This window comes from Grus americana, chromosome 25 (assembly GCF_028858705.1).
Source record: "Grus americana isolate bGruAme1 chromosome 25, bGruAme1.mat, whole genome shotgun sequence".
In the NCBI taxonomy this organism is placed as follows: Eukaryota; Metazoa; Chordata; class Aves; order Gruiformes; family Gruidae; genus Grus; species Grus americana.
The window spans coordinates 901286-924533 of record NC_072876.1 but is presented as its reverse complement, the minus strand read 5'-3'; the positions used below and the strand labels follow the sequence as shown (position 1 = coordinate 924533).

At 44.6% G+C, this 23248-nt stretch overlaps 1 protein-coding gene across 8 annotated transcripts in view; it reads right to left on the bottom strand.

Annotated features, from left to right (window-relative positions):
* The window catches only part of PPP1R12B (protein phosphatase 1 regulatory subunit 12B), a 126624-nt gene extending 103376 nt beyond the window's left edge, over positions 1-23248 (bottom strand). The window contains exon 1 of one of the 8 annotated variants that reach the window (XM_054803563.1): positions 22777-23248. In XM_054803563.1, the coding sequence (XP_054659538.1) occupies positions 22777-23064 (288 nt within the window). In that variant the 5' untranslated portion in view covers positions 23065-23248. The remainder of the gene's footprint in view (positions 1-22776) is intronic. The other 7 variants (XM_054803565.1, XM_054803557.1, XM_054803559.1 and 4 more) reach the window with 7 other exon arrangements.

The window sequence follows — 23248 nt, the reverse complement described above, 5'->3', positions numbered from 1 at the left end:
GTGTGCTTATGGCTACGATATCCTGTACGGGCACCTCTGTACCATCAACTCAGTTTAAAAATCTTTATGCTTTAAAATCATTGTGCAAATCTAATTCTGACACAATCGTATTAGAACCAGCAGAAAGAGGTAAATTCTGTTTTAAAGAGAGCAGGGGGAGAGTGAGGGAAGTGAGATAAAAAGGGTATTATTCATTTTCTCTCTGATTAATTAGCTATGTTGCTTCATTTTTTAACAGCAGTTGAGTCATACTTCTCATGTAAGCAGGAAGAGAGATATGAATTATGTCAGATTTTTCCACTGGAAAAAAACCCACAACAACTAGAAGTACTCAGCAGTATCCATGCCAGTCATCAAAAGAAACCAACAACATACCTCTTAGGATGATTAGCACAACAAAAAACCCAGTAGAGCACAAGGGAAGAGAGGAATACGTGCAAAGGCATAATTATTTCACGAACGTAGCATTTTCAAGATGAAATAGCAGCACGAAATGTCAGGTGAAGAGCTGCTTTGAATAGAAGCCACGTTTTGAAACTCTCCACGCCTTCATATGTGCACTAGGGACACCAATTTATTTAAAAAGAGGTAGATGTAAATATCTGCTGCACTAGACTATAGCTGGCTTAGCTAAATGTTTGTGAAATTCTTCATAATTATCAGGACTTCTGCTTTAGCTATGCAGCAATGGCATTGCCAGTGAACACTGAAGCACCACGCTTCACTTCACCACTGGCTGGTACGTTATCTGCTTTCACCGAGGTAGCCCTCGGCATGCCAAAGCCTCCGACTCTGCTTCTTCAGGACAAAAAGAAACCACCGCTGTAAAGGAGAAGGTCAGTTGGACACTCACGCACTCCGTGTTGCTGACGTGGAAAGAAAGTTAAACTGGTCTGCTTTTACTTCTGCTAGGATGATAGGCATAGGTACACAGGACTGTCATCTTTTTGCCCCTCATTTAACATTTCTAATCAAATAGCATTTTGGCAAATCTGGGAAGATCAGCAAGGACCACAAATAGAAGTATTTCACTATGCAAAGAGCCACATCAACCCCTTATGCCAACCCCTCCAGCCGTGTACTATTTGTGCTCCCATGTGTCCAGCAACTTACGCTTAATTCACCTCTCATTCAAACAGGACCCAATTCAGTGATTTTCCACTTCCATAGGGCTCTTCCTCTGCACTCGATGGACAGGTTTCCCATTTGCATTCACAGACCAGAACACATAGCTCTAAACCAGAGACAGGCCATGTGGGACTGACTTTAAAATCCAATCTAGATTATCATTTTACTCCCTTCCTTTTCATCATCTTCATCCCTCTAATTCCAACCAATTTTTAATACCCATTATTTCAACAGCAGTTGGAGGCTAATTCTTTATACCATCTGAGAAGAGCTTGAAACAAGTCCAGTACTTGATCAACCGCCAACACTAAAAATAAAGTCTTTCTGTCACTAAAAAGCAGGGACTGCCAGTTTTCTAATGGTGTAGAGCAGCATTAGCTTTTCAAGTCTCACCAGTTTAGTCATTCTGACCACTAAGCATGTCATTTCTCTCCCACTCAGCCAGTGCTCTCTGGCACTGGATCAAGCCAGTATATATAAAATCTTGCCTTTAAATTACTGAAATTTTAGTTCCTGCCTGAAATAACTCTACATTTCATAATTAGAAAGCTCACGAGCATTTCACTCCTGTGTGGAAAATGGAAATTTAGCTACTGCAGGTTTGCTTAGCAAAGAAATGTTCTGCCAACAACCCCCTTGTTCTTCAGCTTTACAGGTGCTACACCCGTGGTAATACTGTACCTATTTAACACAGTTCCTAAAGGCACTTTTACAATGAGGTTTCTGCCATCAGCTATATTACATAAACATATTCTAAATTTCCATGATCCAGATCAGCTTCAGCCAAACTACCGTGGTCTCCTGCAGCCCAGGGCTGACGCTCGCTCCGTTGTCTTCAACGGCCACTGAAGGTTGCAGCGCAGCGTGGTAAGGCCAATGCCAAATGAAGACTAACCTTGTCAATAATGGGGAAAAAATAAATAATTCACTTTTCGGCCCACTTGGCAAGGTTACTCCATTTGCACCATACCTGCTAGAAGGGCGAGACGGGGTAGGAAGGCATGGCAGGACCACTCTGTTCTCCAGCAGTCTTCTACAGGAGGAATCTCTCTGGGTCTTCTCCTAACTGGTCACAGACGTGGAAAAACAGTTGCAAGTGATTTTAGCTCCAACTCAGCAAACTAAAGATGAGATCTGTGTTACCCAAAATCTCCGCTGGTGACTTCAGGCTTTCTTTAGTCTCTCCCATGGTAGGATTTTGCAGCAGGCTCCACTGGCTGAAGTAGGGCTGCCTTTGTCCTGCCCTGCCTTACACCTGGCCAGCAGACCCTCTCCCTCAGCAAGGGGCATTGATACTCATTTGACACCCCACCACAGAGATCCAGGAGCTAGACGGGCTCACAGTGGGACCAGGCAAGCACTTACACTGGTATGAAAAGCATATGACAAGAGCAGCAGGAAGGGCAGGACTGAGATAGTCTTAAGCTGCCGCATAACCAGTCACTTGGACATCTCACTTATGTCAGGACAGACAGCTCACGCTGCACATGGCCCAGGGAAAAACTGGTTTTTCGGCAGAGAAAGCAACAAAGGCACTCCAGGGGTAGTATCACTTTCATGGAAACCAGCTCTTCCTTACAGATGCCAAAGCTTGTGTAGGGGAAGTACCGTGAGCTCCTGCAACGCCAAGAAGCGCCCAATTAGCACTAAGTAAGGGCGAAGATGCTGAAAACAGCGGCTACATGCAGAAACACCAACACGACTGCAAACGAGAAGAAAGAGGAAATTCCTTTGGTGGATTCATAGACAGTTTATTCAGAAGCAGAATATTAGGCCCTTGTTTTTCGTGCACATCGTCTTGCAGCCACATCAGGCTTTGGTTCAAGATCTGAATCTCACCTTTGTGACCAGAAAAAAAAAGCTGGTTTATAAAAAGAAAAACATACACTCAATAATTCTACTTATTCACTCTCACTGTCAACCCTGCAGTGTCTGGGAAAAGTTAAATTTTCTTCTTTGCAGCTAAAGATTAGGTGGCTAAATACCCTCTAAGTATCAATCCCATGGTACTCCTAGGGGCTCAGCAAAAACCATCACTAGACAGAGAGGTAGCAACTTGCTCAGTGATTTTCCAGTCCTGTGCAACTGGGAGCCTTCACGTTCAAGTAAACAAGTGTTTTTTCTGAGTTTTCCCATTCTTCCTGCCCGCTACCTGAACAAGAGGCTGGTATCCACCATGGCTCCACCACCACAAAGCATTGTCACTCCCGGCAGGAAAAGGCAGCACGTCAATCACAGGACACAGAATTTTCTTTGAAGCGTAACAAATGATGGAGCAGACAAAGAGGGTGCTGGATAAAGAAATCTTTCTAAAAAGAGATTCCACATTTCTCCCTGACAGGATCATAGCTAAGATTTCGCAAGCATTTCTGTTTCCAGTGCAATCACTTCACTTAGATTTGCAACAGCACTTAAAACGGTGCAGCTTTAAGGAAATCTTTTCTTTTAAATGCTTGTGAAACCTTAATATCATTTGCTATTACAACAGAGGTTAAGCTATATACTCTCTTAAAACAAAGCAAAAAACCCTATTTGAACATAGCAATTTAAGGTCTGGACCATGGCTGGCATTGTTAGAGTGGTAGGTGAAGGAGAATATAGGAGTTCACAGCCCTACCACAGAGTCTGCGCATCTCTTCAGTAACAAACTTTTCGAGAACTCCCAATACTGGAAAAAGCCGTGTGCTTGATACATGTTTGAGAATCTGATTTGCATGACTTTTCAAATATCAACTACACTTTCAGGCAGAGTTCATCTGAACGTGCCTTTATTCACAGGAAAACAAGGAAAAAAAGAAAAAGAAAAAAAATCAAATCAACACTATTAGGGCTGCTGAATCCATAGGAAAGTGGCTTTGCTGTTTTGGGGTTTTTTTAATCCTGCAGGAAACAAACTAAAGCAAATCTTGGCGTGGCCACCAGTAACAAAATCATTCGGTGATGGCTTCTGAGCATATCACCCTCACGCTGCCATCAGCAGCCCCAACAGAGGTCAGGGACTCTGTTCTGGTGACACCCATGGAAAAAGAGAGGTGGAAGCAAGCACGGTACCGGGAACAAGTGGTCTGTTAAAGAAAGCGATCCGTAGAATAAGATCACTGAAAAGGGACAAGTGCTGCTTGACTGACAGCTCCTTGCTAGACCCTCGCACCGACGCTTTCATGGAGTAACTGAGCACTGTAAGCGTACTAAGGATGCTGCCACGCGCTGAACTCTCCTCAGAGCACGACACCAGATATCTTGCTAGTTTGAAAGACGGACACAACTAAGCTATCAACTTTCCCCAGTGACATTAATGATGTTTTGAGTCTAATCAAGACCCGTGGTCTCTGTGATCAAAGAAATACAGACCTGACAGAAACTTTTGTTTTCATAAGAGTAACGTAAACCCAGTTACATGCTCCGACGCCACGCACATGCCCTGCATGGTTTAGATATTGGCAGCCCAGCGTGAACTCCTGATTGAGCGCTCTGTCAGGACTTCTAAAGTGTCACACAGCCCTGGCTAGCAGATGCCGAAAAAAGGACGTAGCCAGAAATGGACAGAGCAACGAACACACACAGCAAAGGGAGGAGTGGGGGGGGGGGGGGGGAAGCAAGCTCTCCACCTCTGTAACTACCATTTACAGCAGCAGCAGCCAGGCAGACCAACGAGGCTTACAGGTGAACTGCAGCAATTACTCATCCTTAAAGCAAAACAAAACCCGGTGGAAGTCCAGCTAGAGGATGGTGATTTCCATGTTTATTGCGCTGTGTCACCTGTGCATTACTCTGCCTTGCAGGTGGGTGGCACAGACAATCCTCTGAAACAAATTACCATAACCTGGATGGTAAACAGGAGAAATTTAGGAGAGGGTAAGGTTTGTTGACAAAGCCCAGCTGCCAGAGCCACGAAGCAGTCTCATTTCTGAGCGGATTCCCCCATTTCTGCTGAAGAGGGAAGAGAAGCAAAGAGCATCATGCAGAACGGCTTCCAGAGGTATCACACTGCGGGCCCATCTCCATGCCAGCTGCAAAGGAAGAGCTCCCAGGAGGAAGCAGCGAGCTGGTGGTTGGGAGAACAATCCTGCAGATGGGTCTGTCTCACTGGGAACATGACTGCGTGTCCCCAAGACCATGGATGCGCCCCCGGCTGCAGGCTGGGTTCCCAGCTGGAAGCAAGAGCTAGGCCATGAGCAAGTGATTTCGTGATCAGGCAGACAGGTGAGAACCACGGACTGTGCGGTGACTTGCCTGCTGGAGGCATGACAGACATGCAGCCAGGAGAGGCTCTACAAACAAAATGGCTTGTGTTAGAAAGTTGGACAGTAGTACTTGTTGGGTCTCACTCCTGGAAATCACATCACGGCTATGTGTAGGACCAGACAAATGGACAAGTGGGAAGTGTCTCAACGTACGGCTGAGAAGACAGAAAGGAGGAGTCGCTGGGAAGTGAGGAAAATCCTGGAATAGAAAAGGAGAGATCTTATCAAACCCACAAAGAACAAGGTGCTGGTGTTACACTAGCAGATGGTATAATGCAGAATAGTGGATGCATGGGAAATTGTGATGGTTTGGAAAAGAGCCACCAAGGCTTTTACAGAGGGAAGGCACACGACAAAGCCACTGGAGTCCTTTGAAGGGTAAATAAGCACAGAGGCAAGGGAGATCCAGGTGATCCAACCCACAGAGACTTCCCAAAGGCTTCTCACCAGACCCCTCACCAAGGCTCCTACAGACACTGAATTGCACAAGCAAGAGAGAAGAACCTTGTACGCTTAAATGTGTTTTCATGAAGGGGAGACAAGACTACATGATAGATTTTCTTCCTGGAGATCTCTACAGAAATCTTTCCTGAGGTCTGTGCTGCCAAATTAAATAAAAAGATCTGGAAGAGGAGGTCATTAGTGAGGTGATAAAGTTTGCTGATGAAACTATTCAAGAGGGTAAAGAAAAGGACAAACTTGAAGAATCTTACAATACTGAGCAACTGGTGATAAAACGGCAGATGAAATTCAATGCAGATAACTGTAAAGTGAATCACAGGCAAAAAATACACCTAACGTCATGTAACAAAATGAAAGGCTCTGAGCTTATTACTGCCATTCAGGAAAAAGCTCTTAGGATTATAGCAAATAGCTGTAGGAAAATATCAGCTCCAAGCTCAGAAATCAAAGCAAATTCTAGAAATTATTTGGAATGGAACAAAACAAACCAGAAAATATCACGAGGCCCCTATGTAACAGTGCACTAGATTTTCAGTATCATAAGAAATTCTAGTCTCCACAACTAAAAAAAAGATATTGTAGATATGAATTAGAAAAAGCTCAACTTAAAAAAATGAGGAAAAAAAAAAACCCAAACGACTGTTCCCAGTTTCCAAAAGTATTTCTTATGGATTTCTGTGGCATCACAAAAATGGCTTATACTATTTGTAGGGCACTAAAGAAACAAACAGTGCTTTCGGGGGAAAAAAAACCAAAAACCCAACACAACTGGCTAAAGAAGAATTCAGAAAGATAAGAAGAGAACATGTTGTAAAAGGTTTGGGGAAAACAGGACGCTCGCTCCACATCTGCTCCGCGCTGTGCTGTAACCTCGACCCACCGCAGCTGTACCAGTATGTAGAACACAGCAGTCAGCACAGACTGCAAAACCTTGAGCCTGCGTAAACATCTGTCTGAAAGTCTCATCAGCACAGACTAATAAAGTCCAGCTCGATTCCTCCTGTTCAACAAAACCATAGAAACAGAGATCATGTTTTACCGGTGTGAGATGAAACCAAAGTGGAGAAGGTGGAGAGCTCCAGGGAACAGAAGCCAGACTCAAAGCGTTCCTGACAAATGTTCTTAAAACAAAGCGAAGTGGGAAAATTCCTACACTTAGGTGGGAGACATCTAAAGGCAAAACAAGGACAAAAAGGAAACCGCATCAGAGTGGATCACTGACTACATATTTGCTCCACACAGGCCGCGCTGAAAGCAGCCCAACCACCATGCTGCTGTGCAACAGGTCTCATTCCTGCGAGGGCAACTCAGCTCCTGCCAGGTCCTGGCCACCACGGCCAAGGCACCATGCCGGCTCCCACAGCTCCTGCGCTGCCAAGAGCATGCTGTGTGCCTAGGGCCTTAGCCTTTCCAAGCAACATTTACTAAATATATTGTTATAGCATTAATGATTTATACCATTACTTCTAATTTTGCTTTACCATCCCCTCATCTCTGTCCCCACTGGGTAATTAAGGCTTGGCTAATGACTCAGTGGGGTGCTGCTGAAGAAGAAAACAGATCTCATGCTGGAATACGTTGCAGACAACTGCTGTTAGTAAGGCCCTGAAGAAAATTATTCTTGGGCTGGAGAGATCTCCCCGTAAGTATCACATTCAATTTGAAAGCAACATACTCCTAAGAAGCCCTGAGAACAGCAAGGCTCACTGCAAGTTTAGAAGACATCAACTAGTTGGAAAGGTTAAATAAAACCAGCTTTACTATATCTAGGTAAATGAAAAAAAGAAAAAACTGTGAGGAGAGCACAGTCTTCCAGTAGTGGGAAGGCTGTTACGAAAGGGAAAGCAATTGCAATCAGAGGAGAACAAAGAATTCGGTTTCATTTGGAAGAAAGCAGAATTGGGTCAAACACTGAGAAGAGTTTCCGAACTGCTCAGCTCGCCAGGCATTGGAGTAGGCTTCCAGGGCAGGCATAGACCAGCTCTTCCTGAAGATGCTTAGGAACAGATTAATTAACTGGCTTTTGGAAAAAGCTCTGATAAACCTGGCTGTGCCTTAGTGCAGAGGACTGGAGCAGAAGGTCATCTGTGATCTCTTCCAGCCCCGCAGCTGTAATTCCACAACTGCAGCAGACTGTCCTCTCTGAGGGGCAGCACGGGCTGGTCCTTCTCAGGCAGCGCTGAGAAAGAGCAAGTGACAAAAACCCAAACAGCAGAGGAAGAGATGCAGCTTTCGGCATCGTACAACAGAAGAACTATAAAAGCACTGCTCAAAGAAGTCAAAGAATTAGGAAAGCAGCTTAGATAGACTGGAGAAGGGATGAGTGGTTAGAGTAACTGAGACCAGGCCACAGCAACAAATTAAATAAATAAATAAATAAGAGATCTGGTAGCTTTGTCAACAACAGGTAACCCCAAATCTCCAAGACTCTGAAGGTTTCATCACCATAACATTGTATTTTAAAAGATAACCCTGGAATCAGATTACATTAAAATGTCTTGTTTTCTCTAATGCAGCAGTTCTTGTTTTGGACAGGGCTTGAATTTTTAAGTCACTAGCACAATTTGCAGGAAGCTGGACACGGATTCCCTCCCAACGACTACAATCAATTCTTTGATCCTTGTTCGCTTCCTGCAACGTTGAACAATTTTCTTAAAGATTAACAGCACCTAAACTAAATGGAAAAGAATGGATTTTGTGGACCGAGTTGTAGGCTGAAGACAAGCCAATACTCGAAATAGCTCTAAGACAATATTTGGCCATAAGCATAGGGTCCTTCTACAGCAGCTATTAACAAGGGATCAAGAAGAACTCATGCAATATGCTCTGAAGTTTAAACCTTGGCTCTGCTGGCATACAGGTTGGCACGGTCCTGAAGTCTCTCATCAAGAGACAGACAAATTTACCACTTATCTTTTTCAGCGTGAGGGAATGCTCGTTCAGAACAACTCAAGTGATATCCATTTAAAAGACAAACCATTTAGAGCTGCGAAGGTCAAATTCTGTTTGTCAGCCATCCAAGAAAGAATTGAAAGGCAAGTGCAAACCACGAAGCAAAGATGAAATCCATCCTTTGCAGGAATACCTAGATACTGTGTTCAGTCAGATACATTATTTCAGGCTACTGCACGCCAGGAACAGAAAAAGGCTCAAAAACTCGTGGATTAGCAAGGTAATATCCCATACATATACATATTCTTTCTTCTAGGTTAGAGGATGCTATGAAATACAATCTTCATGCCACTGCAGCAAATTACCCAAAAATTCAGTAAAATTGCCTATTAAACATAAAGCATAATTGCCCACCATTTATACAATATAGTATTACTTAGTCTTCTAAAAATCGCTGGATTTTAATTTTAAAACTATTGCTTTAACATTTGAGAAGGCATCTGGCCTTGTTAATTCTCTCATATCTCATTTCTCTTCTTGACTCTAATCTGTAATAAATAATGCCTTTTTAATTATTCTTTATATCATAGAGGGAATCTTCCTGCCACACCATCCTAGAGCCTGGCAATCTGCAGCTTAACTTACAGAGTTCGAATTTACCCATCAAGCCGTTTCTGAACATATCTAAGCTTTTGGCACGAACTATGTCCTAAGCTGTTCCACAGCTGAATTTTACACTGGATGAAAAATACTTGGTTTAAAATTTTGATGTCTTTTAATTCTTCCTTGTGGGAAAAAGCAAACATTCCTAATCATATCTTCCATATAATTTCGGACACTTCTATCATATCTGTGCTTGGGACTTTCCACCAGTAAGAATCGTAAACAGTTTTGATCTTTCATTGTAAAGAAACCACTCCATGACTTTGATCACCTTGGTGTTACTTCCCGTATCTTTCTATTGACTACATTTTATGTGGTAGAAAAAAGACTGCACAAACTAACCTACAGATGGGCACAACATGAACTTATGCTGGCTTTATGACTTTTACATTATTTATTCCCTTCTTAATAACTCCTAATGTTTTATTTGCTTATTAGCTACTGCAGTACTTCCATGCTTTCACATTAAATTCCCAGAAAACCTTTTCCACCCTGTAACAGATGGATTAGAATCTACCATTTCCCCATGAAGATCACTGACCAAATTTTGCCAGGCCATTTTATCAGCAAATTAACCAGTATTGTGAAACCCTTCACTGCCAGCTTTCATTTTATTGTCCTGACTATGCAGCACCATCAACAAACTGTTCCCTCACTCTTTATTCCCTTTTCCATCTCATGTATGGGTGTGCAGAGCAGCACAGACTCCAGGGGAGATGCACAGGGTAACTCCCCTTCCTCCTGTAAACTGATCTTTTTTTCCTAGCCTTTGGTTTAGCTCTTTCAGGCAGTAACTAATCAATGATAAGATCATTTTATTTCATGACAGCTTTGTTTCTTAGGGCTCCCACGGATGAACTTTGGATTTCCAAAATGCTTTTGACAAATGTACCACCTCAACCAGATCTCTCCCCTCCGCTCGCCTGTGGACTCCTTTGGGTTTATCATTTCCCTGGTTCTTCTAGAGACCTTTTTAGGAACCAGCACCACACGGAGAACTGTCACTTCCATTGACATGGTCCTGCTGCAGGGATGGTCCTGTGGTAGTTGGTTAAATGATATGTTATACACAAGGGATAATAGCTTAGTGACTTCATGTGCCAGTTCCTCCTGAACAAACACCAGCTGGTGCTGAAGACCCGACACTTTTGATTTGTCTGAGCAGTTCTGGAACCTCTTCTGTCAATACTGCAGCCCGGTAAAGCTCAGAAAGCTGAATTTCTATTTTTTATTTTAAGAGATCTTTGTACAGGAAAGACTGAAGGTATGCAGACACAGTATCACTACGAAGCAATTCAAAACTGTTTAGCACACAATGGCAAAACTGGGACAGATCTGTCATTTGAAACTATTAATTGAGCTGTACCCAAGACAGACTCTCCCAATATTCCCCAGAAAAAAAAAAAAAACCCAACCCAAAAAAGATATCTGTTCATATATCTGTTACAGTGATTTATGATATAGAGGAGAAAGCACACAGGCCACCCCATGTAAAAGATATTTCACAAGAAACAATGTATCATTCTTTCAATTTTGAAATAATTAGGATTTAAATTCTCCTAAATCATCGCTTTTCAATTTTCTTTATTGAAAGCTCCCCTGTTCCACAGATACAATATGCAGAAGCTTGCAAAAGTTCTATTTGTTTGCAGCAAATACACTCCCCCTCATGCACCCACCTCTCTAAATATATTCCGTCTTCTAGTTCCATGTAGAAGAGAGGAGAGACCAAGGAACACCCATGTGAAGAGGGAAAGGATGTAAACTCGAGGAGGAAAGGCGTGGATAATCTTACCTGAAGCTGGAAGGCGCCCGTAGTGAACCTTTGCACAGAGGTCTAGCACACCCAGTACCTCAGACGCAGCTCACCTCACACTGGGGATGGTATGTGGACGAAAAGCGTGGCTCTGAGAAGCTGCAGGGGACAGGGGACTCATTGCCTGTCAGCTTTCCCCCCAGATTAACTAGACTGAGAGAAGCTAAGTGACAGAGGGTCTGGGAAATAAATGGCAGTGGGTGGGCAAGTGACAGGACTGGAGACAAGCTCAGTAGCGCCGGGGCAGTCCAAACCCCTGGAGCAGCACTTTGGTCCAGAAAGCGTCCAGGCTGCCCCGGAGCAGCACACACACCTCAGGGATGCCAGAGCAGCCAGCACATGGTGGAACTGCCCAGGAACAGCAAACGAACAGGAGTCAGATCCCACCCAGGACTATCGAGAGGAATACAGAGCAACAAGCTGTCACACAGTGCTATTTTCTCACCGGTTCCCTCTCCTCCCAGCCAGAGGCTATTCAGCATGGTCCAAGAGAGGGACTTCAGCTGCCAAAACTCACTCTCCCCTCACTGCCCTGCTTGCAGAAAGGCCAGTCTGCAAATGGTGGGAGCTCCTTAGCCCTACCTACCTGCCAGGTTTCCTCACCGACTGGCAGGAGCAGTGCTTTGCCCGTGTGAAGGTTTGGCACTCAAAGCTATTTATTAAACCCAGCTCCCCAGGGCAGTGTATCTGCCTGCTGGGCACAGGCCGGGCATATGGGCCCCAACAGCTCTTCACAAGGCCATGTGGGTGCTAAGGTTAAGCAAAGCTGGACCCTAAGACATGCTTTTTGCAAGGACAAAAGCTAAGCCTTGCTGGCTTGTGGCTGCTCACTCTCACAGCTGACGCACAGGGACGGAGCAGGCATCACTCATGGGCTGGCTACAACAGCTACCGCTACTCATCCCCCTCCACAGAGCCTAATCCGTACCCTAGCACCTCCTGCGCCCCTTTCCCACACTCAGATGGCACTGAGCAACAGTTAATATTTGAAGCGCAGCAGTGATTAAATTTGTAGCTAGACTGAAAGTAAAAAGGGCTCCATTAAAGTGGACTCACAAGCCAAAACTGACAGTTCAGCTGCCTTTATAGCATTTCCTACAGCGTCAGCCATTCCGCACGGGAGCGGCAAGAAACATTCTTCAGCAACTGGAAGACAATTAATAAAATTAAGGCAGCCAGGAAAGATAGAAGAATACCCCTAGCCTTAAGAGCCATTGATGTCTGTACTGCAAGATTATTAAGAAGCATTTACCAAATCAGTGGTAAGAAACAGAAATCCACAAGCATCATCTCCCTTGGGAGATATTACCTGGCAGTGCTTATTGCACGTCTACTCCTGAAGAAAAGAGGTCACGACATGCCTTAAAACTGAACTGGTGCTGACTGATAAGCAGTTTTGAATAGTTGGTTAAGTCATTGTGCAAGTTTGCACCAAAAAGTAGGGGAGGCATCGCAGGTATGAGATGACAGCAATTGCTCACTAGCCATGTTCCTGCAAGACTGAACTCTGAAGAAGTTAAGAGACAAGTCAACTAGGAAGAACTCCTCCTATTTCCTTCCTGCAGGGGCCTCACCTTAAAACGTAAAATTTTTTAGAAGGAGAAAAAAAAAATAGCAGGGAGATAAGGCAATCAGGAAAATGCCCTAGAAATGTTCAGTTTGCTGTGCACATGAGTGTCTGAATTGCTGCAAAGAGCTACAGGCAAGTAAGACTGAAGTTTCATGCGGTGCACGCTACAGAAGCGCTGCAGCTGGCATCTGGTACAACAAGACCGGCTAGAAGGAACAGGCTAGGATGGTTCCTGGGAAAAGCAGACTGGACCTGCTAGTTATGCTGTGCAGCGCCAGAGCCCCATCCCAGGGACTAAAGGGGAAGGAATGGCCATGGATCCCTTCTGGGACCCGGCAGGATGCAGACAAGGCTGAGGAGGGAAGCTGGCTGATGTCACTGCAAAGTCACCATCATCTTTCAAAGGTCGTGGTGACAAAGGGAGGCTCCTGATGACACGCAAACACCACCTGTCACGTAAGAAGGATCCAGGCAACTACAGGCCTGTCAGTCCCACCTTAGTGCCTGAAAAGCCCATGTAGTAAGTCCTCCTGAAAGTTACTTCCAGCCACATGCAGGAGGTGGTGGTGACTGGGGACAGCCAGCATGGATTTACCAGTGGCAAATCTCGTCCAGCTTGATGCTCTCCACAACGACAGGCTGGCTGGGTGGATGATGGAGAGCGAGTGTGGTGGTACACCTTTGACACTGTCTCTGACAGTATCCTTAGTAGGCAGACTGGCAAGAGCTGGGCTACAGAAGCAAAGGATAAGGCGATGGAAAATTGTGTAGAATATCAGGCTCAGAAGGTGATCAGACGTACAAAGTCCAGCTGGCAGCCGATTACCAGCGGGATCCCTCAGGATTAATACTGATGCAAGTACAATTCAATGTCTTTAACAACAAACTTGATTAACACCAATTAAGGGACTAAGAGCACTCTCAAGTTTGCAGATGATATCAAACTGGTTGGCATGGCTGGGGCAGGAGATCCTTCTCAGAGGGACCTACACAGGCTGGAGAAGTGGCCTGACGGCGAGCTTGTGAAACTCAACCAAGGCAAATGCAATAGTCCTGCCCCTGGGACAGAATAACTCCTTGCAACGACACAGACTGGGGCAACTGGCTGTAAAGCAAATCTGCAGAAGACGACCTATCAAGTTCTGGGGGAGGCAGAGCGGACAGATGAGAGGCAGTCAGGATAACTGCTTTTATGGACTATCAATACAACTGTCTGGAAGAGACTCTGACACACAACATTGACTTTCTGCTTCTCAAAAGTCTTTGAAATAGTACTTTTGAACACAAGTTCTACCTTTCAAAGCTTGTGCATGGTACACAGATTCCCCTAAAAGCTAACAGAACTAATGGGAATATCAGCACGCAGCAAGCTGAGCTGGCTGGAGCACGGTGTAGTTCAGTCAGCTTCCTAAGAACACGGTGAAGAAGCATGAAGACAAGAACTGAAAGCCAGCAACAAGTGATGAAATCAGCTTTGAAAGTTTAACCTAGATGCTACCTCCTTTGGAAGGAAGTCAGTAGCACTTTCTAACCTTCTCTAGAGAGATATTTCAGCTCAGTATTGATAATTCTGCTTGAAATACTTGCTGCAGACAGCTTAAAAACCACCTCTTGCATCAAAAAAAGGAACATGTTGTGGTAATAGGCTAGAACACAGTATTTTGCTTGTGCCATCAAGTTGCTTTGAAAGCATCTTTGCCAGCGTATTCATTTTTGGTAACTGAAATTGTTACATTAATGCAACGTGTAGATTATACCAACAGTACGATCATCGCTCATGATGTTCACTAAAAGACTCAAGCAAGGGCACGCTGTTTGCTAGCCAGTTAAACTCCTGCAAACGGGCTAGAAAAATGGCTTGTTAGATAAAAATTTAGAACATTTCATCTTCCAAAACCACAACGGTATTTAAGGTAATTATTCTGATGATTTCTGCTGGCAGAGGCGGGGTCTCTGTTAGCAGTGTCCCGGCCATACCAAAACAATTAAAGCAAGCCCCATTACTCACAGCCTGCCGGGTCAGAGTTCATCTCCCCCAGCAATCTTCCAAGGGAGAAATCCCTATTAACATGTCTTGCACAAAGTATCAAGTTGTCACTCAAGATCAATCCATAATTAATAATTGTTTTGGGTAAGGCTGACAACTCATATGACTTCAAACCCTGGAAGAGGAAGAGCAACCCTGCTTCATACTCTGACTTCAGAAGGGAAGCATCGCAGCAGTACTTCAGGGTGCATCAATTCAAGCGCAAAACCAGTATGGTAAATTGGGCGCAGCTCCGTCTGTGGGCCCTACCAGCTTTAAGCTGGTTTACATCCATTAGGGTTATGGTATTATATTTACAAATCCAAACTAAAGAGACATAAGCCAGGTTAGGCCAGCAAAGCCCACGCACAAAGTTGCATCGGTTCACTAAATCACTTTAGATTCACCACTCGCTAAACCAGCGGTTGTGTTTAGACAAGGCCTGATACCACGGGTTGTTGCTGTCGCATGATTTCAGATGTAAAAAAGCATAAAGCTTTGCAACAAAATAGCATGAACTGCCTAAGACAACGAGGAATGACAAATTATAAATAGGAGGTGGCTTCAGACAGATTCCAGAAATGGATGGTGAGCCATCGCTGTGGCAAATCAATGCTCCGGCTGAGAGTATCAGAGAGGGGCCAGGTTTAGTTTTACCCTGAAAAGGCAGTGACACATAAAAGGGTAATGGCAGGTGGTCATTCTGCATTCTGTACATTTCACAAAGATTTATGAGCAAGGCTGAATGCTGGAAAAGCAATGCTGAAACTGCTTGTGTCCCTCTGCAAGGTCAACTTATTGTATTATGGAAACATTTCTAGGGAGACTCTTACAAGTGAAGACTGTTCTATTTTTTTCAGCTACAGGAAACAAGCTACTGAGAAAAAGCAGCATTAAAAAAAAAATCACACCATTTACTCTTAAAGAGTGAATTTTCAGTTATTTTCAGATGAGCAAAGACTATATTTAAGCTGAGAGCCTAAAGCTGGAAAGAGACTGATCTTTCAAAAATTTAACATGAAAATATTTAACAAGAGTGCACATAGATGTATTTTCTAAAACACCAGTCATTTGTAAGTACTGTACATTGTAATTATTACGAATGAAGGCTGTCATGAAAAACCATGTAGGTGTTTGAATCAAGAATTTTGACGTTCATGATTTTCAACAGGTTGACGAGGAGAGAGGCCTGACGCTCAGGATTCAGCTGTCAGCAGTGCAGGATATCATTCTTACTAGCCTGGGAATCCAGAAAAGCAAATGTCCTCTGAAAAACATATTTTAAGAATTAGGTATTTAAGAATAGTCCCGTTTTACAACTCTCAAAGAGGCCTGTTCCACCGCAGTAAGAGATTCATCTCTGGAGTGAAGAGAGGAAATAAAATCTGGCACTATAAGCTGTGCAGGTTGGAGCTCCATCACACAGTCATGCTCTGAAAAGTTCCAACAGCACAGGCAGATCACATCCCCCTCCATTTTCAAGAAGTTGACAGCAGCTTGAAACATTTTTCTGCACAGGCCTGCATGGACTATACTCACCATCAAGTTGTTCTAAAATCCATTCCCGCTGCAGTGAGCCCTGTAAAAACGGGCACCTAAATCCCTACCAAATCATTCCCTCAAAATTCTTATAAACTGAAATTTTCCTGCTAAGGCATTTTGAACACCTCCTCCTGCACCTTCCATCCCCATGCAGATCAGCTTGCTGCAGCCCAATAAAGGAGATTGCAGGGACAGCTGTTGCACCTCCTTTCAGAAGGACAGCTGAAAATAAACTGCAGACTCAGATCCCAGGATTTATACTGGGCACCTTCGCGGTGCTGGGGCCATACCATTATCACTAGGTCAAACAGTTCACTCGTTTGGAGAGCTTGCAACTGGAGGGTGGGGGCTGCTATTCCCCTGAAAGGCTCTGGGTTTCTCTTTGGTTCTGTTTTTATCCCAGCCCTGTGCACAAACACAATTTTTTAAAAAGCAGAGCAGATGTTTCAGAATATTTAACTTTCCCCCTGCCCTCATTTGTATTTAACAGTAAGAAAGAAAAACTCTCAACGTATACAGCCACTTACATAACATTCCCCTCTCCCAACCTTCTTAAAAAGATTGCTCTAATATGCAGAGTCTGACAGGCCTTTTTGACTTACGGTATGTAATAATCCTCAATTGAGAGCTAGCATACTGACTCAAAAGTCTTATATTTTAATATTAGTCAGCTATTATCTCAGTATATTACAACACACATTACTTAAGATGTCTCACAAGCCACACAGTACCTAATCTGAATTCTAAGTCTCTAAACCTGTTTGTAACAGCAACAGCCCCCAGCCCCTAACACTCACTGTTAAAATAAGCAAGAGGCATCATAAATTGCAAAAATAATACAGGATGACGGTAGTTTCATCCAGGTTACAGCTGAGAGAGTTCTGCACATAAAGGTTGCCTTTAATGTTTCAGCAGGTCTCAGCCATGCCAACAGGAGCTGCAAGACACTGCTCTGGAACAGTGGACCGTTCCAGGCACTGCATTCATTGCTCTTCCTGCATTTTTTGCTGAGCTGGCTCTCAATCTTATCAAACAATGTTGATTCAGACAAGTAAGCAGCATTAAAGACTTGTCTCCATCTCTAATGCAGGCTCAAGAATTTTATTTACAGAAGTCAGAAAGCTTTCAGCATGTATTAACAAGCTTTCCCTAAAATACCTTCTCTTCCCAACAGAGATTTCCACATGGGGCCAGAGCTCTGGACTGCCCAGCAGCACCGCTGTAGAGGTGAGAACGTTTCCACAGATGGCACCAAGGGACCAGGGTCATCACTTCTAGCTGCTGCCATAAAGGAAGTTGTAGCTGAAAATCCTGCCAGTTCCCTTGCTCACTGTTTATGGGGAAGAACAGAGCTTGACTCATCTAATCACTAGATAGGATAAACAGAGGCTGAGGAAGGAAACAATGAAGATGCACATTTCCCATCACAAATATCCATCTACTTACTAAACCAGAACACCTCTCCTCCCAGCATCCAGTAGCTGAGTGGAGTGGTTGGCTTCACTTTCCAGAAGCTTAACTAACCAGTTGAGAAACTGCCCTTAACTAAAACAAAGGAAGACTTCCTCCATCTGCTGCAAGGAGCAGCAATTCTCCAAGGCTCTAACTCATTTCAGTTCAAGGTTAGTTTGTTTAGTCTAGAGTTAATTCTGCCCACTTAGGAGATTGTTTTGAAATAGAGATGCAAGGGACAGACAATTGAACTAACCGACAGGGACAAGACAGCAAGCCAAAAAAGAGACTGAGAAGCTAAAAGCAAGAAAAAAGCATTAGGTTGGTAAAACAGCACTTCAGATTTTAACTAGCTGTGTCTAATAAAATCCTGGCAGCTTCCAAGCTTTCTCACTTTATTCAGAGTACATACTATTGTATTCTCATTTATAAGTGAAACCCCCAAAAAAGTAGTTCAGTTACCCTAGTGATAAGCCCTATTTTTTACAGTGTCATATGTCAGTTTGATGAGTGGCATTAAATACAGTACAAACAGCTTGCAACTTCTATTTTCATTGGCAGAAGCATACCTTTGGAAAGAAACTTTGCAGAGTACGGTGGAAAAGGTATGACTCTCCCTAGATAATGTTCTCTTCCTAGGATTAATGTATATTTAGGCAATGCAGCCTGATGTATGACACTATCATCAAAAAGATCAGAAGCTAAACCACCTCAAAGTACAGCTGTGATCCCCCAAACACACATGTACGTGGTACCTGAATACTTCATTCAAGAGTTTTCATGACACTGTACGTTGCGTTATGTCATCACATGTCAAGGCACAAGCTAGCTTTTACCTTTAGTGATTAAGACACTTCTAGATGCTACTGCTCTATGAGCGCTCTCTGTGTGAGTCACGGCTGTCGGATCTATCTCTGTTATCCTGCAAAACAAACCCAGGCTGCTTCAGCCACGGCTGCAGTCCCAACCCTTTGCTCCAGGATCTCTAGCAGTGATGTCCTGGCTAGAAAAATACACCAATCCACAAAGGAATCCTCTCTTCCTTCCCCTCAGTCTCCTGGATTTTGTTCCAGTGTTAGCACCTCGACGATTCTTCCAACAGTCTCCAAACTGCTGGGACTGGGGAGAGTGGTCTGAATACATTATTAACCCCCCAGCTGTGTTTTTTGGACAGTCTGAAAACTCTGCTGCCTTCTGCTTTCCTAGGACCGCACACAACATTTGAAAGTGAGTAAAGGGCCAGATTTGCTGAGCAGCAACTAAAAATTGGCCAGGCTTAGTTTGACATGGGCGCCGCTTTATCGAGCTCTGAAGAGCAACTAGACGTGCCTGCAGCCTTACAGCTCTGGCTCAGAAGGAGGAATAACTTAAACTAGAACTGCCAGAGAAGTTACATCCCCTGCTATTTAATCCAGAATCACCACGCAAAGCACCTGACTTTTCATGAAGCAGCTTCTGAACCACCCCAGGTGCCCAGCAGCTGAAAATAAGTCAAAAGCAAGTGCCGAGCTACTTTAAGTATTGTAAATGACACAAACTCAGGAGTTATTTCATGAGCAACTCGTTTCTCCATGGAACAAACAAAAGGGAAACAGCAGGTAAATCAAAGGGCAGACAAAGGATAAACAATCTTTTCTGTTGTCATCCCTTGGGAACCAGTCCTTAAAGACAAACAAGCGTTGCCTATTACATTTGGAGATGCCTTCCCAACTAGAAGGATCAGAATTTTTTTCCCTTAAGACTCAATTTTCATAAAAGCTTATTCTTCGGTTACATCTGTCGCTCAGGAGGAAGAGAGAGCATTTCAGGCCCGCTTCCACCATGTGCAAACACCAAAGAAGTTCAACTGCGACCAATAGTTCGTTTCAGCTACTGGTAGCTGTTTTCTTGATGATTTCTACATGTCCGCTCACATTTAGCTAATATCTCCCTTTCCATTCCACATTAGACACAAAACCGTTGCCAAAAATACACTATATTCAATGAAATAAGTTATTGACTGAAAATATGGGATTGATGTTCATCCAGAAGCATTTAGCTGGCACTGGGGTAGAGATACATGTATAACTGAAGCCACCGTACAGATAACAGACACTGGCCTGCGGTGTAGGTTTATGCTGCACCTGATACCTCCAAAGAGGAGGACGACACAAGCTGGAGGCTCAGAAACACCACCTGTAATTTAAAAAGTTATTTTTGAAATACAGCTTCATAGTTATAAATAGCAAATCAGCTTCTCACCCAGCAAGAAAGTACTCAATGGTTCTTAGTCATCACGGCCCAGATACTAGAGAAAGGGTGATTTTACCTTTGTTGAAGGCCACGCAACATTTGGGGCCAGGGTGCGCTTCAAACTAACTCAATTTGTAAGACTGGCCTTCTGTTTTGTAGGAGCAGATGCCACTCTGACAAACTAAGTCAATTGACTTTGTTAGCCCTGCCATTACCTAAAGCCATTTGCACGTATAGAGCAAGTCTCACTTTACGTTAAGTTCTTTAACCAAAGAAAAAAAATTTTACCCACTTTTTCCTTCAACAAAGCAAACTCTTTTCAATGTGTAGGATTTCCTTCCTCACTGCATGGCCATTTGGTTTTACAAATATTAAGCGAATGGAGGGGGTCACTACCATCTGCCCTATATCTCGTAATGTTACGATTCTAATAATAAGAGAAGTTATTAAAAAATCCTCACGTGTACTACATTCGTTTCATTTGTCAACCAGCACTCTGGGGACCCTCAAGCTAACTGGACCTCAGCCAACACTTTACCATAGACAGTATCATTCCCCAAGTAACATGAAAACAAATATATTTTGTTTGAAAACAAACATTCGACTATAAGGAACTCATAACAACCTCTTCACAATAATACACATTTTCATCTGATACAGATTTACAGACTCAAGATACACATGCACAACAAAACTCCTAACAAATCAGTGCTTGTGCCATTTGGGCGTGCAAGAACATCTCAGCACTCTTCGGTGTTGTCCGAGATACGCAAATGAGAAAATGTTAATACTGCAGTAAAGCTTTTATTAAATTCAAAGTAAGGTTAACCTCTCTTCCTGTAAAGTTTCTGAAGAAAACACTTCATGTAAGAGACTTGTTTGTACAGCTAACATCTGCTTGACTACTCACGCATCTAAAAGCTCTTCCAAGAATCAAGCTCTAGGTGTTACTGTTCAATGTTACTCGACACTTAGCTCCTAAGACACAATTCTTTACATACACAGAATTATATTTGCAGCCTGCCTGTCAATATAGGGTTTGTCATATATTAAAGAACTTTGACCTTGCAGAGATAATCGCCCATCGTCTGACGAGTCCGATGCACTTCACGATACACTTCTGGCCAAGTGTCACATTACATGCACCAGCAAGGTACCCAGGTCCTTCTGAAGGGATGATAATCAATCCTGGCTGGAAAGCCCTCATGAAGCCATCCTGACTCTACCATACTTCTATCTACCTTAGATTCACCCTTCTTGCTTGTCAAAATGCTTTCAATAACCAGCTCTTCAGTAACTGGCTCTTACTTGTGTCTATATGATTACTTATTTACCTGATAATAAATGCATACACACTGCATTGGAGATTACTTAAGCAGCACAACTTATTTGTTATTGCTATACCAAAAAGCTCCAAAGCCGAGCCATTACAAAGTTCACTGCCTTGCCAACTGAAGTCTTATTCAACCTGACGGTCCATAAGCTCCCATGCTCTTTGCTTCATAACTTATTTTTGGAAGTCCAGAACAAAATGAATAAATATCACTGCCTCTTGTTCACTGACAGCCACGAGCAAGCGAGCCTGTGAATCGAGCTTTTCAATGTCCCAGATGCTTCAGTGCAATAATACCAGCCCTGCAAGGAAGAAAGTCTAATCAACTCAATTATTGTCCTGCTATTTGTGCTATTAAAGCATTATTCTCTACAAACACATTATTTCCAGATGTTATTCCTGGACTGTGCTTCTCTTCCCTGGTCCCGTCGCTACACTACATGCTTAATCTACGAGATCTTGAGCTAAGAAAATTTTCTTCCTGAGGCTGGCCGGGATTCAACACGGATTCATTTCACTGACCAGATGCAACAATCTGGGATGCCGATTTCACATGCCCTGCTAAATTCTGAATCAGTCTTAGATAGCAACAGATTTCCCAATATTAAAGGGTCATGATTTCGCATGTTCCCTTACATTCCTGTTCATTTACACAACGACAGCAAAAGCTACAGATGAAACATGGCACACGTTTCTGGGCAGGCAAGGCTTTATCCCTCTGAAAATAACTTCTGCGACCACTTTGGTATGATCTTCAGCACATTTGGGTAAATACGAGTAGAACCTACGTCGCTTATCTGAGATGCGGGGGCACTCTGGACTCTGTAAAGGTTGCCAGCAAAGAGCAGTTTGGGGAGTTTCAAGGCAACTCTGATACCACACAAACACAGGAGCCGAGGAGACGCTTCTGACCTTGCAAAAACTGCACCCCCCACGGGAAATTTTCCAAGTACTGCTGCTATTTCAGCGGACTCCAAGCACAAAGTCAGAAGTTTTCCAAACATTAATACACTGGCCACTTAGCCAGGCTCGCAGCTCTGCCAGCCCAACGCTTTATTTTGCTAATTAAGCTACTTAATATCCCTGTGAGAACTCGGTACATCAAGCTGCTCGACTGGAATATGCTACTACCCTCCAAACTAGGTCTTTGCCTCAGACACACACTAAATATGCAGGACGCGGCTCAGATCAAAGCTTTCTGTCATCGCTTTGTTTATAAACAACCCACCGCCAGTGCCGCAGGTACCGCTCTGCCTCCCGCGGGTCCCCCCTGCTCCGGGGCCGAGAGCCGCGGGCACAGCAACCCACTGCCCGGATCCCCTCCCTCCCTGGGCGGCCAGCGAAGGGAAGGGACCGCCGGGCAGCTCCCCCCGGGCCCAGCTCCCCCCTGCCCGCCTCAGCCCGGGCTGCCGGTACCTGGTGCAGGGCTGTCAGCCCGTCCACGTTGGTGGTGTTGATGCGGGCGCCGCGGCCCAGCAGACGCTTCACCTCCTCGGTGTCCCCGCTGGAGCAGGCGGCCAGGAAGACGGCGCCCTCCTCGAAACGGACGCGGGACCCCCCGGCGCCGCGGTACCGGCCCCGGCCGCCCCCCGCCGCCACCGGCTCCTGCTCCGTCAGAGAGCCCTTCCAGCGCCTCAGCTGCTCGGCCCGCCGCAGCCGCGCCGACTCGGCCCGCTTCCCGCCCAGGTGCTCCGGCTCCGACATCGCCGCCGCCGCCGCCGCACTGAGGCGCAGGGAGCGCGCCGCGCCTCAGCCAGGAGCGGGGCGCAGCGCCCCCGCCGCCATCTTCGCAACGCCCCCGCCGCCGCCGCCGCCGCCGCCGCGCCCGCGCCACCCGCGCCCCGCGGCACCCCGGGACATGTAGTTCCTGCGGGCGGCGCCGCACCTG